The sequence below is a fragment of the Somniosus microcephalus genome, chromosome 4, assembly GCF_052327205.1.
Source record: "Somniosus microcephalus isolate GS21.2 chromosome 4, FLI_Smic_1.0, whole genome shotgun sequence".
Lineage (NCBI taxonomy): Eukaryota > Metazoa > Chordata > Chondrichthyes > Squaliformes > Somniosidae > Somniosus > Somniosus microcephalus.
The window spans coordinates 183,224,488-183,240,299 of NC_140990.1; the positions used below are offsets into that span (position 1 = coordinate 183,224,488).

General features: G+C 49.6%; 1 protein-coding gene across 2 annotated transcripts in view; it reads left to right on the top strand.

Annotated features, from left to right (window-relative positions):
- The window catches only part of LOC147120052 (putative methyltransferase DDB_G0268948), a 174,044-nt gene that overhangs the window by 41,181 nt on the left and 117,051 nt on the right, over positions 1-15,812 (top strand). For both annotated transcript variants that reach the window (XM_085985568.1, XM_085985569.1), the window contains exon 4: positions 2,221-2,321. In XM_085985568.1, coding sequence (XP_085841694.1) covers positions 2,221-2,321 — 101 coding nt within the window. The remainder of the gene's footprint in view (positions 1-2,220; positions 2,322-15,812) is intronic.

Consider the following 15,812-nt stretch of genomic DNA (forward strand, 5'->3'; position numbering starts at 1 on the left):
GAGAAAGCAGGGACAGGGTATTGAATTTGGATGATCAGCCACGATCTCATTAAATGGCGGAACAGGCTCGAGGGGCCGAATGGCCCACTCCTACTCCTATCTTCTATGTTTCTATGTCACATTCCTGCCATGGGTGTCACATTATGGGACACACTTTCTTGCAGCTAGTGACCATAATAGTTATTAGTTTGACAATAGTTATTGAATGATACGCTGATTAGTTTACAGATGTTCAAGACACTCATACCCTCTTCTTCTTCTTCTTAGGCAGTCCCTCGGAACCGAGGATGACTTGCTTCCACATTAAAAATTAGTTCTCAGGAGACTGATGAGTCCAATGCAGGACCTATAGTCTCTGTCACAGGTGGGGCAGACGGTGGTTGAAGGGGCGGGTGGGTGGGGTGCTTGGGTTGATGTGCGCTCCTTGTGCTGTTTGAGCTTGGCTTCCGCTTGCTCCCGGCGAAGAGACTCGAAGTGTTCGGCGCCTTCCTGGATGCTTCTCCTCCACTTTGTGCGGTCTTGGGCCAGGGATTCCCAGATGTCGGTGGGGCTGTTACACTTTTTCAAGGAGGCTTTGAGGGTGTCCTTGAAGCGTTTCCTCTGCCTGCCTGGGGCTCTCTTGCCGTGTTCGAGCTCCGAGTAGAGCGCTTGTTTTGGGAGTCTCATATCGGGCATGCAGACGATGTGACCCATCCATTGGAGCTGATCGAGCGTGGTCAAAGCTTCGATGCTGGGGATGTTGGCCTGAGCAAGGACACTGACGTTGGTGCACCTATCCTGCCAATGGATTTGCAGGACCTTGCGCAGGCAGCGTTAGTGGTACCTCTCCAGTGCTTTGAGGTGCCTGCTGTACATGGTCCATGTCTCTGAAGCATATAGGAGGGCAGGTATCACTACTGCTCTGTAGGCCATGAGCTTGATGCTTGGTTGGAGGTCCTGGTCTTCAAACACTCTCTTCCTCAGGCGACCGAAGGCTGCACTGGCACACTGAAGGCGGTGTTGGACTCCGTCATCGACGTCTGCCCTTGTTGACAGTAGGCTCCCGAGGTATGGAAAGTGGTCCACGTTGTCCAAGGCCATGTCGTGGATTTTGATAATCGGGGAGCAGTACTGTGTGGTGGGGGCAGGTTGGTAGAGGACCTTTGCCTTACGGATGATTAGTGTAAGGCCCATGTTCTCGTACACTTCGGTGAAGGTGTTGACGATGGTTTGGAGTTCGACCTCCGAGTGTGCGCAGACGCAAGCATCGTCTGCATACTGTAATTCGGCGACAGAGGATGGGATGATCTTGGATCTGGACTAGAGGCAACGGAGGTTGAACAGTTTCCCGTTTGTTCTCTAAATTAGCTCCACTCCAGCGGGGAACTTACTGAGGGTGAGATGGAGCATTGCAGCAAGGAAGATCAAGAAGAGCGTTGGTGTGATGACACAGCCTTGCTTGACCCCGATTCGTACGTGAATTGGGTCTGTGGTGGAACCGTTGGTCAGGATCACGGCTTGCATGTTGTCGTGAAGCAGGCGGAGGATGGTGACAAACTTTTGAGGGCAGCCGAATTTGAGGAGGACACTCCATAATCCCTCATGGTTGACAGTGTTGAAGGCCTTTGTGAGGTCAAAGAAGGCCATGTACAACGGTTGGTGCTGTTCCCTGCATTTCTCTTGTAGTTGACGCACGGTGAAGATCATGTCCATTGTGCCCCTTAGTGGGCGGAATCCGCATTGCAACTCTGGGAGGAGCTCTTCAGCCACTGGGAGAAGGCGATTGAGGAGGATTCTTGCAATGACTTTCCCTGTGGCAGACAGCAAGGAAACTCCTCTGTAATTACCACAATCGGACTTGTCACCTTTGCTGAAGATGGTCACAATTACGGCGTCTCTGAGATCCCCTGGCATGTTCTCCTCCTTCCAGATAAGAGAAATGAGTTAATGAATTCGCGCCAGTAGTGCTTCTCCGCCATGCTTTAATACCTCAGCATAAGGGATCAAGGGATATTGGCCGGGGTGTATAAAGGGCGGCCGATCCAATCCTGCTAGTTTTCTGCCCCCGCTGAGGTTGGAAGTTACCCACCCCCGTTTGTATGTCTCATAGTTGCTTCAGTCACATTCCTGCCATGGGTGTTACAGAATGGGACACACTTTCTTGCAGCTAGTGACCATAATAGTTATTAGTTTGACAATAGTTATTGAATGATATGATGATTAGTTCTCTCTTGTTTACAGATGTTCAAGACACTCATACCCTATGAGAGTGAAAAAAGACAGATTGTTCGAAATGAATACAAAGAAGTATTTGATGCTATCACGTTCTCCGACAAAGAGAGGTGAGACCAGATAATACACAAAACAATCTCAAAAAACTGAAGAAGTGCTCCCTGACATCATCCCTGAATGGCCTAGCTCTAATTTTAAGGTTATTCCCCCTCGTTCTGGACTCCCCCGCCAAAGGAAATAGTTTCTCTCTCTCTACCCTATCAAATCCTTCAATCATGTTAAATCCTTCAATCATGTTAAACACCTCAATTAAACCCCTTAACCTTCTATACTCATTCTGCTTGGATTATTAATCTGCAACATTCTTTGGTTTAGCTAAGCTTTCCCACTAGCACATGGAGGTATCTGTGTGTTATCTCTTATGATGCATCTATCCACATCCATTGGAAGTATCATTACTTAAATTAGCACATGCTACCCCCTCCTTTCCTGATATGGCATGCTCCTGTGAGTCGACCGGAGATGGGACATAGGGGGAAAAATTCGGTTGGTTAGCGCCTCCTGTTAGCCCCCCCCCCGGATTAGGAACTTAGCGCCCAAGCGCGGTGATTTTAGTGCCACTCACAAAATTGAACAGTCGTTTTGCGGCAGCGCTAAACACTACCGCAGATCGTGACGTCAATCGAGTGTGCAACGCCCCGAACCGGATATTGAGTCGCGCCCCCTGCCTTAGCGCCTGCCGCTAGGAATGACAGGTAGAGGGGAACGTTTTCAAGTTGGGAAGGGACTGGAGGAAGCGCTATTTAAAGGCGGGCGCTTCCTGCCTTTTCTTGTCGGCAGAATTTTTGGTACACACAGGTTGAGAGGGAGAGAAACGTCTGGAGAGATTTAACGCGTTTAAAACTAAGGAGCTTTGGTCCTCAGCACCACTTTTGAGGTTCCTAAGCGCCGAGCTCTTTCCCTGGGCCTATCCATTAGTGCTTCTGACACAACTGCTTTTGAGGTCTCTCCAGACTGAGATTCAAGGCTGCAATGAGCAGGGTGTGGCTGGCCAGCAAGATGGCCCCTCCCCTTTAAGAACTGGACGGCGCCAGTCTGTCTGGTTTCCATGGAAACTGACATCGCCTGAGCTTCAGTAGCGTTCTGAGGTAGCGCCTCACTCCCCGATGTTCGCACCTTAAGAGAGGTGTGTAGCGTCTGATTTAGTGCTCAAATCACCTCCAGGGACGATAGAGGCGGATTTTGCAGTCGGAGGCGATAATTAGTGCCGGGCAATAAACTTTGTGCCCGGCCGATATTAGCGCCCCAAAATGGGCGATATCCAATTTTCCCCCCATAGTTTCAAGCTGGATCAGCTTCTGGAGATCACTTCATACAATAGGCAGGTATCCTACAATATAAATCAAGGTCTATGTGATATCCACGACTGGGTTCAATCGACTAAAAAGATTGGAGAGGAATTTTCCAGACTTTATCCGCCCTGATTGGCCTGGGCTTTTATCTGGTTTTTCGCCTCTCCCAGGGTAGCACAGGACTCCGAATGAGTGGGGAGTGTCTGTATCGTGATGCACAGGAAATCAGAACTATATGGAACAGGCTGGATGGATCAAAGGGTCTTTTCCTGTCCATCGATTTCATATGTTTCTTTTCGAGCAAATTGCATTTAAAGAAATGTGTCATGGCCAACATCACAGGAGCAGTGTCACAGTGCCAATGGCAAAAGAAAGATGGTGGTTGAAATCACCAAGAATGAGGAGTCACTCAGTGCAGTGGCTGAGGGTTGGGCGCCATTTTTTAAGTCATCCTCGGGTCCGAGGGACTGCCTAAGAAGAAGAAGAAGATGAGGGTGGAAAGGAGGAAGGATATCTTGGAGAATTTCAGGGTTGTGCTTGCTGGGAAGGGGTAGTATACAATGAGGATGTTATAGGAGAGATCAGAGCATTGGAACCAGGTGAGATGTTCAATGGAGGAGAAGGTGTCAGGAGTAGGGGAACAGACCAAGTTGAGATTTGGTGATAAGGGCTATACCGCCACTGCGGTGATCTGGGCAGGGAAATTGGTGGAAGGTATAGCCAGGCGGGGAGGCTTCAGTAAAGGGGAAGATGTCACCACCCGTGAGCTAAGTTTCAGCCAAAGCCAGAATAGCAATGCAATTATCTACAATAAGGTTATGGTTGGCAAGGGTGTACACGAGTGAATGGACATTCTGGAGGGAAATACGGAGAGGGGATGTGCTTGATCCACTGGCAGAATCCAAAGGGGTAGTGTGAGTGGGGTAAACAGGATGGGAAGAAGGTTGGTGAGTGTTGTATCCGTGTGTTAATAGAGACACGGAAGGCAGGAGTAGGTTTCACAGGTGTTTACTGAACAAAGTCTGGAGGTGAACTAACAGATACAAGACAATATACAGGCTTATATAGCCCGAGTGGCCATTACCGGCATTACAGTACACAGGGGGCTCTTAAAGGCACATACACCACAATTCCTCCCCTTTTAGACAACCAGTACATAATATTTTAAGTAATCATTAATTAACATGTTACAAGAACAATAATCTACACATTGCTGCAGTTAATCAATTATAAGTCAGTCTTTCTGGAGGCTTCCTGACTCGGTCTGGATAACACCTCGGTGGTGTAGTAGTTTCTGGTGGTGTAGTAGGTTCTTTTGGCAAGGCTGATTCGGCTTGAATGCCAGTGTCGGGTTCATCTGGTTCCAGTATCACCGGATCGGAGGTAGATACTATGGGTATCTCTACTTCATCATTAGGCGTATAGAGTTGTGGTGTAGGTTGTCCCTTTTCGGATGACTCTATGATCTGGTCAGCATGGCGCCTTATTATGCTTTCTCCAATGTCCACGGTATACATCAGCGGTCCTAGTCGTGTGCAAATAGTTCCAAGCTGCCATTTCTCAGTACGGTAGTCCCGGGCCAAAACTTGTTGACCTATCTGGAAGGTTCTAGTTGGCCTTTCACTCATGCCTTGAAATTGCCGGTTCTCTACGGCCCTTCTGATGTTTGGTTTGATCAAATCCAGCCGGCATCTTAGGTTTCTATTGAAGAACATCATGGCGGGAGTTTGGTTTGTAACCACATGTGTTGCATTCCTGTATGCAAACAAGAAGTTATCTACCTTATGCTGAAGTTTTATGTCTTCATTACCCATGGCCTTTATGGCCTTCTTGAAGGTCTGGACAAACCTTTCAGCCAATCCATTGGTGGTGGGATGGTATGGGGCGGACGTGTAGTGCTTAACCCCATTGTTTTTTTAAGAACTTCCTGAATTCTTCGGACACAAATTGCAGTCCATTATCAGAACAGATCTGTTCAGGCAGCCCATTCCTGGCAAATATGGTCCTTAATACTGTGATGGTTTTTTCCGTGGTGGTGGAGGACATCTTTATTACCTCCGGCCACTTGGAGTGTGCATCAACCGCGATTAAGAACATTGACTCCATAAATGGACCAGCAAAGTCGATGTGTACCCTTTGCCATGGAGATGAGGGCCACTCCCATGGATGTAGAGGGGCTTGTGGTGGGGCGTTTTGGACCTTCTGGCATCCTAGGCAGCTCTTGGTCTTTTCTTCGATGTCTCCATCGATACCTGGCCACCACACAAACGCTCTGGCTAGGTTCTTCATTTTCACTCCACCCAGATGCCCCTCGTGAAGCTCCTTTAGCACTTTATCCTGGAGTTTGGGTGGAATCACCACTCTGGATCCACACATCAAGGTTCCTCGGCACACTGACAGCTGTTCTCTTCTTTGCGAGAATGCTGGCAACAGTGGTTCGCCATGTGCTGGCCATCCCTTCACCATTAAATCGTAGACTCGTGAGAGAGTCGGGGCATTTCTCGTTTCCTTTTCAATGGCAGAATTTGTTACTGGTAGACATTCCACTATGGTTGAGTGGAACATCTCCACTGGGTCTACTATAGGTGCCTCTTCTACCGTTGGCAACGGTAGGCGCGATAAACCGTCAGCATTTCCATGCTGTTTTGATCCTTTGTATTCTATGTCATATTGGTGTGCCCCTAGGAAAAGGGACCACCTCTGTAGCCTTTGCGCTGTCATAATGGGAACACCCTTTTTAGGGTTGAATATGGAGATGAGGGGTTGATGGTCAGTCAACAAGGTAAATTTTTGTCCGTGTAGGTAATGGTTGAATTTCTTCACTCCCCATACCAGGCTGAGTGCTTCCCTGTCGATCTGGGCATAGTTACGCTCAGCTGAGTTCAATGAGCGTGACGCAAAAGCTATCGGCCGTTCTGAGCCATCAGGGAATCTATGTGATAATACCGCTCCTACGCCATAAGGGGATGCATCGCACGCCAGTCTGATTGGCAGTGATGGGTTGTAATGAGCCAAAACTTCCTTGGACGTGATCAAGCCTTTACATTTGTGGAAGGCACGTTTACAGTCCTCGCTCCATTTCCAAACTACTCCCGTTTGTAGCAGTTCGTTAAGAGGGTGCAGAACAGTTGACAAGTTCAGTAAAAATTTATGGTAGTAATTTATCAATCCCAGGAACGACCTTAATTGTGAGACATTTTCTGCTGCTGGTGCTTTTATGACCGCTTCAATTTTCTCAGGGGACTTATGCAACCCTTCTTCATTAATTATGTGGCCACAATATGATATTTGTTTCTGGAAAAATTCGCACTTGGGGCGGTTTGCTCGTAGGCCCCGTTCTCTCAGCCTAGTGAGTACCTTCTCCAAATTGGCAAGGTGTTCGTTGTCGTTTTCTCCTGTTACAAGGATGTCGCCTAGGTAGCATTGAGTCCCAGGAATTCCTTGCAGGACTTGTTCCATAGCTCTTTGCCAGATAGCTGGAGCTGATGCTATTCCGAAAACCAGTCGATTGTACTGGTACAGGCCTTTGTGTGTGTTTATTGTGAGATACTTTTTAGAGGCCTCCTCAACCTCCATCTGTAGATATGCCTGTGCCAAGTCAATTTTTGTGAAACGTTTCCCTCCGGATAGTGAGGCGAAAATATCTTCTATCCTCGGAAGAGGATACTGTACCGTGTGAAGGACTGGGTTTACAGTCACCTTGAAGTCCCCACAGATGCGAATTTTTCTCTGTTCTTCAGATTTATCATTATTTAACGTTTTCTTCATGACCAGGACGATGGGTGTTGCCCACTCGCTCCAATCTATCTTGGATAACACGCCTGTCTTTTCCAAATTCTCCAGCTCTGCCTCGACTGCTGGATGAATTGCGTATGGCACCGGCCTTGCCTTAAAAAACTTGGGAATTGCCGCATCTTCCACCTTTATTGAGGCGGTGATGCCTTTCAAGGTTCCTAGTTCCTGTTGGAACACTTCTTTGGCATTGGCCAAGATGTCTTTTAATCGTTCAGGTATGATGTCATCATCATTTTTTTTCTTACTGGTCACCGTCAGTGCCTGAATGGAGTGCCAGTCCAAACGTATCTTCCTGATCCATTCACGTCCCAACAGTGGTGGACCACCATCTTGCAGAACGTATAAATACAACTTCTGTATTTCCTTGCCGTTGTATACAACAGGCACCTTTATTTTCCCTTTGGAAATACTTTCTGCCCCGTATATGTTTTCAAGATAATGGACGTGTCTTTCAAAGGTATATGCGGAAATAGCCGCTCGTAATCCCGTCTATTTATGACGGTCAGAGCTGATCCTGTATCTAGCTCCATTTTAACTGGGGACCCCACTATCGTGAGGGTAACCCAAATGGTCTGGTAATCTTCTTTGGCAATTACATTATGTAATTTGAGAGAGCTTAGTCTCTTGTTTCCGGAGTCGCTATCGCTCTTCTGGTCTTCGGAGCTACTGTCCATCATCATTTGTACCTATCTGTACTTTTCTTTATTGATTTTTTTTCTGTCAGTGGATTTTTTGTTTCCAGATCGGCATACATGTGTAATGTGTCCCATCTTTCCGCATTGCCTGCATGCTTTGTCCTTGAACCAGCAGTCCCTCTGGTCATGGGTGGATCTGCCGCTGCGATAACATCTCTCGAAACCCCGTGTCATTTCATGGGTGCCGAAGTCCTGTGGCTTTTGCTGTATCTTTGCAGCTCCTCTTGCTGCTGCTTCGTATGATACAGCCACACTGAAAGCCTTGTCCAGTGTCAAATCTTTCTCAGAAAGTAGCTTTTTTTGTGTTCCTTCACTTAGGAGATCGCAGACGAATTTGTCTCGTAGAGAATCTGCCAGTCCTGTCCCGAATTGGCAGTGTAGGGTATCAACAATCTCCTTAAAATTCTTGTCCATCGGCTTGGCTGGAGTGATTAAGTTTCGTAACAGCCCGTATGTCCTTGCGCCCATTAGATTTAGAAGTACCGATGCCTTTTTATCATCTTTTATTTCATTCGCTGTGCAATATTTCTCCACTCTTTCCACATATGTGGTCCAATCCTCTATATCGTTATCAAAAGCATCAATATTGCCAGCCTTAGGCATCCTGGAAAAAAAATGGCGCTTCCAGCGCTTTTCTTTCTTTCCTGCAGAAAAGATATGGTGCTTCCCGCGCTTTCCCGCTGCTGCTGACAACGCTGTTTTCCGCGTTTTTTTTAAATTTACAGGTGGAGACTCGTTCCCGCCGGACTCTCTGGGACTTTTCCCCCCCCTCTGCTAGGTCCGAACGCCGACCTGCTTTGCAGCGCCGGCCGTCTCCCAAGTGCTCCCCCCCATCTGTTTCTGCTTGCCTCTGCCTTCGCTGCTTGGCCTCGCTGCAGAGCCAGCCGATGGAGCCCCAGCCCGCCGCCCAGGAAGGATTATTGCAGTACCTGCCACCAGCTCGGCTAGCTGGTGAAACCACAGCTTTTTTTCGACTTTGGACGTCTGAGGAATCGATGTCCTTGAGGTGCTGCCGAATTGCAGGTAAGTCCGTTTCCAATTCGTCGCCACTGTTGTATCCGTGTGTTAATAGAGACACGGAAGGCAGGAGTAGGTTTCATAGGTGTTTACTGAACAAAGTCTGGAGGTGAACTAACAGATACAAGACAATATACAGGCTTATATAGCCCGAGTGGCCATTACCGGCATTACAGTACACAGGGGACTCTTAAAGGCACATACACCACAGTGAGATTAGCCCCCTGCTGGGCGGGAAGGTCATTGAGAGAGGAGGATGGGGCAGTTGTTCCTGCACCATCACAACACAGTTGGTGTTTAAAGATAGAGGCCTAGAAATTCATGGCTGCCACGAAGGCTGCCGTTGCCACCAAATGGCACTGGGGACTAATGATTATTAGCCCAGTGGTAAACTCACCATGTAACGCCTTCCTGGTGGCGTTCGTCCCAGCATCAGGCCCCAAAGTGGCATCCACAAGCAGCGTTGCAGCTTCGAACAGTCTCTGAAAGCGAGGCTGTGATTTCGCAAAGCATTGTGGGATCTTAAAAGGGCAATGCATTGTCGTTTTCTTAAAAGGGCAATGCTTTCTGAAATTATTACAAAAAAGATGTAAAAATATGCAGTTTTCACCACTTGCAGGCAACCTTCCCCTACCTCGACAACGTCACCATCTGCGGTCACAACCAGCAGGATCACGACTCGAACCTCGAGAGGTTCCTGAAAACCGCACAAAAACTCAACCTCACCTACAACGAGGACAAGTGCGTTTTCAACACCATGCGCCTCTGCATACTAGGCAGCGTGGTGGAGAATGGGGAAATCGGACCAGACCCCGACCGATTGCGCCCCCTACGGGAGCTGCCCCTGCCCAACACTCCCAAAGCCCTGAAAGGGTGCCTGGGGTTATTTTCTTATTATTCCCAATGGGTCCCCAACTACTCCGACAAAGCCCGCCCCCTCTTGAAAGCATCCTCTTTTCCGCTCTCTGCTGAGGCCCACGCCGCCTTCAAAAGCATTAAGCAGGATATTGAGCGGGCCACGCTACAGGCAGTGGACGAGAACACTCCATTTCAAGTGGAAAGTGATGCGTCTGACTTTGCCTTGGCGGCCACCCTCAACCAGGCGGGGTGGCCCGTAGCTTTCTTCTCGAGGACCCTCCAAGGGCCCGAGATCAGACACTCCTCCGTGGAAAAGGAGGCCCAAGCCATCGTGGAGGCAGTGCGCCACTGGCGCCACTACCTAGCCGGCAAACGCTTCACCCTACTTACCGACCAGCGGTCGGTAGCGTTTATGTTCAATAATAAACAGAGGGGGAAGATCAAAAATGATAAGATTCTTAGGTGGCGGATCGAGCTCTCCACCTTCGAGTATGACATCATTTACCGGCCAGGGGCCCTTAACGAATCCCCAGATGCCCTCTCACGAGGGATGTGTGCCAGCGCCACCGGGGATCGGCTACAGACCCTCCACAACGACCTCTGCCACCCAGGGGTCACGCGGCTGTTCCACTTCATAAAGTCCCGCAACTTACCCTACTCGATTGAGGAAGTTCGGTCTCTGACCAGGAACTGCCGCACTTGCGCTGAGTGCAAGCCTCGGTTCTACCACCCTGATAGAGCCCACTTAATCAAAGCTACACGGCCCTTTGAGCGGCTCAGCTTAGATTTCAAGGGCCCCCTCCCGTCCATCGACCGCAATGTTTACTTCCTGAACATTGTGGATGAATACTCCCGGTTCCCATTCGCCTTCCCCTGCCCAGACATGACCAGCGCCACGGTCATTAAATGCCTCAACAGCCTGTTCTGCCTGTTCGGTATGCCGAGCTACATCCACACGGATAGGGGGGCGTCCTTCATGAGTGAAGAGCTACGCCAGTACATGCTGTCCAGGGGTATCGCCACGAGCCGTACCACCAGCTACAACCCCCGGGGTAACGGTCAAGTGGAGCGAGAGAACGGGACAGTATGGAAAGCAGTCACTCTAGCTCTAAGGACCAAGGGCCTCCCTATCTCCCGCTGGCAGGAAGTCCTCTCAGATGTGCTCCATTCGATACGGTCGCTATTGTGTACTGCCACTAATGCCACGCCTCATGAACGAATGTTTAGCTTTCCCCGGAAATCCACCTCAGGCGTATCCATGCCGTCATGGCTCTCCACCCCAGGTCCGGTATTCGTGCGAAGGCATGTGAGGGGCCATAAGACGGACCCTCTCGTGGAGCCAGTGCACCTACTCCACGCCAACCCCCAATACGCGTATGTCCGGCACGCCGACGGAAGGGAGGACACCGTGTCAATAAAAGACGTCGCCCCAGCCGGTAACGACAACAACCACGACAATAGCAGCAACAACGACCACAGCAACTCTTACCCACCCACTACTCTTTCATCACCCCCGGAAGAACATCGACCAACGGCACCCCCACCAACTACCCCTTCAACAACCCTGGCGGCACCCCCGGCAGAGACCCAGGAGGCCACCGGGGACACCCAGCCGACACCCGCGACACCACAACAGCCACGTCGGTCGCAGAGGACTACCAAACCCCCGAACAGACTAAATCTATAGAAGGGGTGAATGTGATGAAATATTCCATTCATCACTGCCTGTGACTGTGGTTGGTTTCAGGTTCCCCCTCACCATTGTATTGCCTGTGACTGTGGTTGGTTTCAGGTTTCTCCTCACCATTGTATTGTATATTGGAATGTATGGAATGTGTTGTGTGTAGGGCTCCGCCCATACCTGGCCTCTATGTAAGCCAGCTCAGTCTGGCCTCATATCCAGTACTGCAGAGCTCCAGATGGAAGATACCTCTCTCCACTGCGTGTTATCTTCTAAGTTAATAAAAGCCTTGTTTTGTTCCGCTAACATCGAGTCTCGGGATTATTGAGGCACATCAGGGTTGGAGTAGGGATTAGGGTGAGCAAAGTACCCAGGAGGAGAGAAATGAGAAGAGGCTTGACAGGACGACAGGGAGGAGAGGAGTCAGGAGAGGAGGTCCTAAGAGGGGCCAGGAGGAAAGAAAGAGAGATAGAAATAACAGACGTGGTCCAGAACGGCTGCCAGAATGCACACACGAGCATATACAGAGGAAATTCGGGTTAGGTAGGCATGGCAGAGATGAGAATAGACAAGCCCTGTTCGTAAACAGCCTACAGGAGCAAATCTTCACCGGATCAACAACCCCACCAAATACTAAAGCACTCCACAAAGCAAAGCCCACAAACGCAACAGAAGTTGTTTTTTTTTAGTGAGTCTCCTGCTAGATAGTTTACTGGGTAAAGGCTCCGATCCCAGGGCTATGCTGATTCCCTGATGGTTTACTGGGTAAAGGCTCCGATCCCAGGGCTGTGCTGATTCCCTGATGGTTTACTGGGTAAAGGCTCCGATCCCAGGGCTGTGCTGATTCCCTGATGGTTTATTGGGTAAAGGCTCCGATCCCAGGGCTGTGCTGATTCCCTGATGGTTTACTGGGTAAAGGCTCCGATCCCAGGGCTGTGCTGATTCCCTGATGGTTTACTGGGTAAAGGCTCCGATCCCAGGGCTGTGCTGATTCCCTGATGGTTTACTGGGTAAAGGCTCCGATCCCAGGGCTGTGCTGATTCCCTGATGGTTTACTGGGTAAAGGCTCCGATCCCAGGGCTGTGCTGATTCCCTGATGGTTTGCTGGGTAAAGGCTCCAATCCCGGGTCTGTGTTCATTCCCTGATGGTACATTTTAGTTCCCGAAGTCCTTAGATATAGCTATTTAGATATTCAGATAACACTGCATATTCAAACAAGGCTATAAGTGAGAGAGAGAGATGTAAAAAAAGAAAACATTGAAACAAAATGGAAATTCCACTAATAATTACAGCTTTACAACAGCATAAAGATCTCCAATTGTGCTTGCGAAATTCAACATTTGGAATAATTATAGGATTAATTTAAACTACATTTTCAGGATAGTCTCCAAAATCTAATTGTTGTAGATTATTTTAAAAGCAGTAAGATCACTTTTTATATGTAATCAGTTTATTTAAATCAGGGTTTGACTCCATCACAATACAGCAGGGGAGTGAAATTGGATTAGGCCCGAAAATGGGCGTGGGGAATCGCGATGCGCGATCTGCCTGCGCCCGTTGAAACGGGTGCAGGCAGCATGTGAAATTATAATGATTAGAGTGCTGAGCTCAGCACTGAGCACGCTGCTGATTGGCTCAGCGCTCGAGGCGGGCCAATTTCAGGTGCAGTCTGCTGGCCAATAAAATTTTGCCTAGGCTCTCTGCACTTCTTAAAGGGGGGGTGCTTTGTTGCAGAAGCACCTCATTGTCACTGTGGATGCATCCATGTCACAACAGGGGAGAGAAAGGGCCCCTCGCTTCTCAGATGCAGCACTAGAGGTCTTGGTCCATGGGGGTATACAGAAGAAGACAAATCCTCTACCCGCAAGGGGGCAGCAGACCTTCGAGACAGAACGCCAGAAGGCAGTGGGAGAAGATAGCCCAAGCCATCAATGCCACCAGTGTTGCCTCCAGGACCTGGATCCAGTGCCGCAAGAAGTTTAATGACCTCAAGGTGAGTGAATGCATCTTCAAATGCCATATCCCACCAACTGCACCACTAGCCTCACACACTGCTCAATGCACCACACCCCCATCACTCACCTACCAACAATCTCTAGCAACCACGACTCATAACTCACAATCATAGCTTCACCTCACCCTCACACTTACCACTGCTACAACCCTCACACCCACATCTCACACCTTGCACACAATGTCAGCTGTTCAATCATGACAGGAACAACACCCAAACACATTGCACCACACTCACTGACACACTGCCCTTTCTCTTGCAGGCCAAGGTGGCTCACAACCGGCATGAGCAGCAGCAGACAGACGGGGGTGAAGCACGTCTTCAAAACCTCACTGCGCTGAAAGAGATGGTGCTGGTGATCATTGGAGGGGCCTTCACTGAGGCCGTGGCCAACAGCGAGGTTGGAAGAATTGCTGATGATGATATGCTCGTACCTAATCCTTCTTCTCAGATCCCACTTCCCCTTATCGCAAAATCTTTTCTCACTTACAAGCTGCTGATGGCGGAAGCATGCACATCTTGCTTACCCGCCCCTCCCTTCACCACAACCCGACACCTGTGCCTTTCTCCTTTCAGATACAGGAAACTCTTTTTTATCCGGCACTGACGGGACCGGCGTGGTGCCGGTTGATCAAAAAGTCCGGATTACAGAGAGGTATACTTACTAAGGTACGAGAGCTCCGTACATGGCCACAGATCCAGGCATCCCTGTTGCATGGCAACAGGTGCAGGAACCCCGGTTACACGGCCACATATCCAGGAACCTCGGTTACACGGCCACTAATATGAAGTAAAACTTACCTGAACCTACCCCTGAATTTTGCCGGTTAAGAGAGATTTCCGGTTATTTAGGTGCCGGTAAAAAGAGAGTTTCCTGTACTCAAGAACTGCCAGCAGCCCAGCCAGTCCATGACTAACTAGAGGAGGAGAGTGGAGAAGAAAAGGCATCATCACTCGACCTGACACTCCCAGGCACCAGTTCAGAAAATGGCACTGCGCGAACTTTAGAGGGTAGTATAGAGGTGGGATCTGCACGTGATAGGTCACCGGGCACGACTGGGCTGCAGCCATGCCAGGGGGAAAGGGTAGCTCAGGTGCCAACAACCCAGAATGTGAGTTCGCACACGAGTTCTGTTGCAGAGAACTCAGATGAGGATGTCGATGGGGCAGCCTTCAGAAGAAGGGTGATGGGCATGGACACAGAAACGCTTGGTGCAATGGCAGGTCTGCCAGAGAGCCTCTTGTCAGTGTCAAGGAGCATGGAGGAGTCCGGCTCCAACATTGCACGGGGCTTTGCACGGAGCTTTGAACTCCAGTAGAGCACTTGTGGACCCAACCATGATGCTGGGTCTGATGGCCGATGTCGCAGCTTCCATTGCAGCACAAGCGGACCCAAGTGAGTGCTGCAGTGGAAACTCAGATTGCTCTCATGCAGGCTCAGACTGCTGCCATCGTGGTTGGGTTTATGAGTGTGGAAAGGGGTTTGCAGCATGTCACAGCAGTCCAGCAATCTGACCTCCAACAGATTACTAGGATTGCTGAGGCGCCGCCCCGGGGTATTGGCAGTGGCTCCGTGGAGCATGAACCTGCTGTCCTCTCTCATGATGACAGCATTCATCCTCCCACCTCTGCCACTCCACCAGTGCCCTTGCTGCTGCCTGTCAGCCAGCCAACCCAGACTGCTGCCGCCCATACCGAGGTGGTTAAGTCTGCAACCTGGGCTTCTGGGCCCATAGCTGCTCGAAGTCATCCTGCAAGGCCATCTGCAGTGTCCCCCAAGGAAAGTCAGCAGTCTTACACCAGCATGCTGCAGCCACTGGGGTAGCACTGCGTAGGAGCACTAGAATAGACAAAGGAGCACGAAAGACAGACACTGAGGGAATGCACAAGGGTGATTAGTTGACTTTGTTATGTAGTATTGGATTGAGTGATTTATAAATTACGTTTGCAATGTTTGTTTTGTGATGGCTTTCATTTCAGCTTTGTGCCCAGGAGGATGCTGCGATGTTCCATGACAGAGGGATGGTGAGGTGGGGGAGTGTTGAGCAACGGGGATCTGGGGTTTCATTCATTGGAACCAGAGTCTGATGAGGTGCTTACACACAGCCTGTCTGGAATGGGGATTTGCTGCCTGCCTCCTCCCTTCCTCCTCCTCCTCCTGACGTGCTCGCGGAACTTGTGGTGGCAA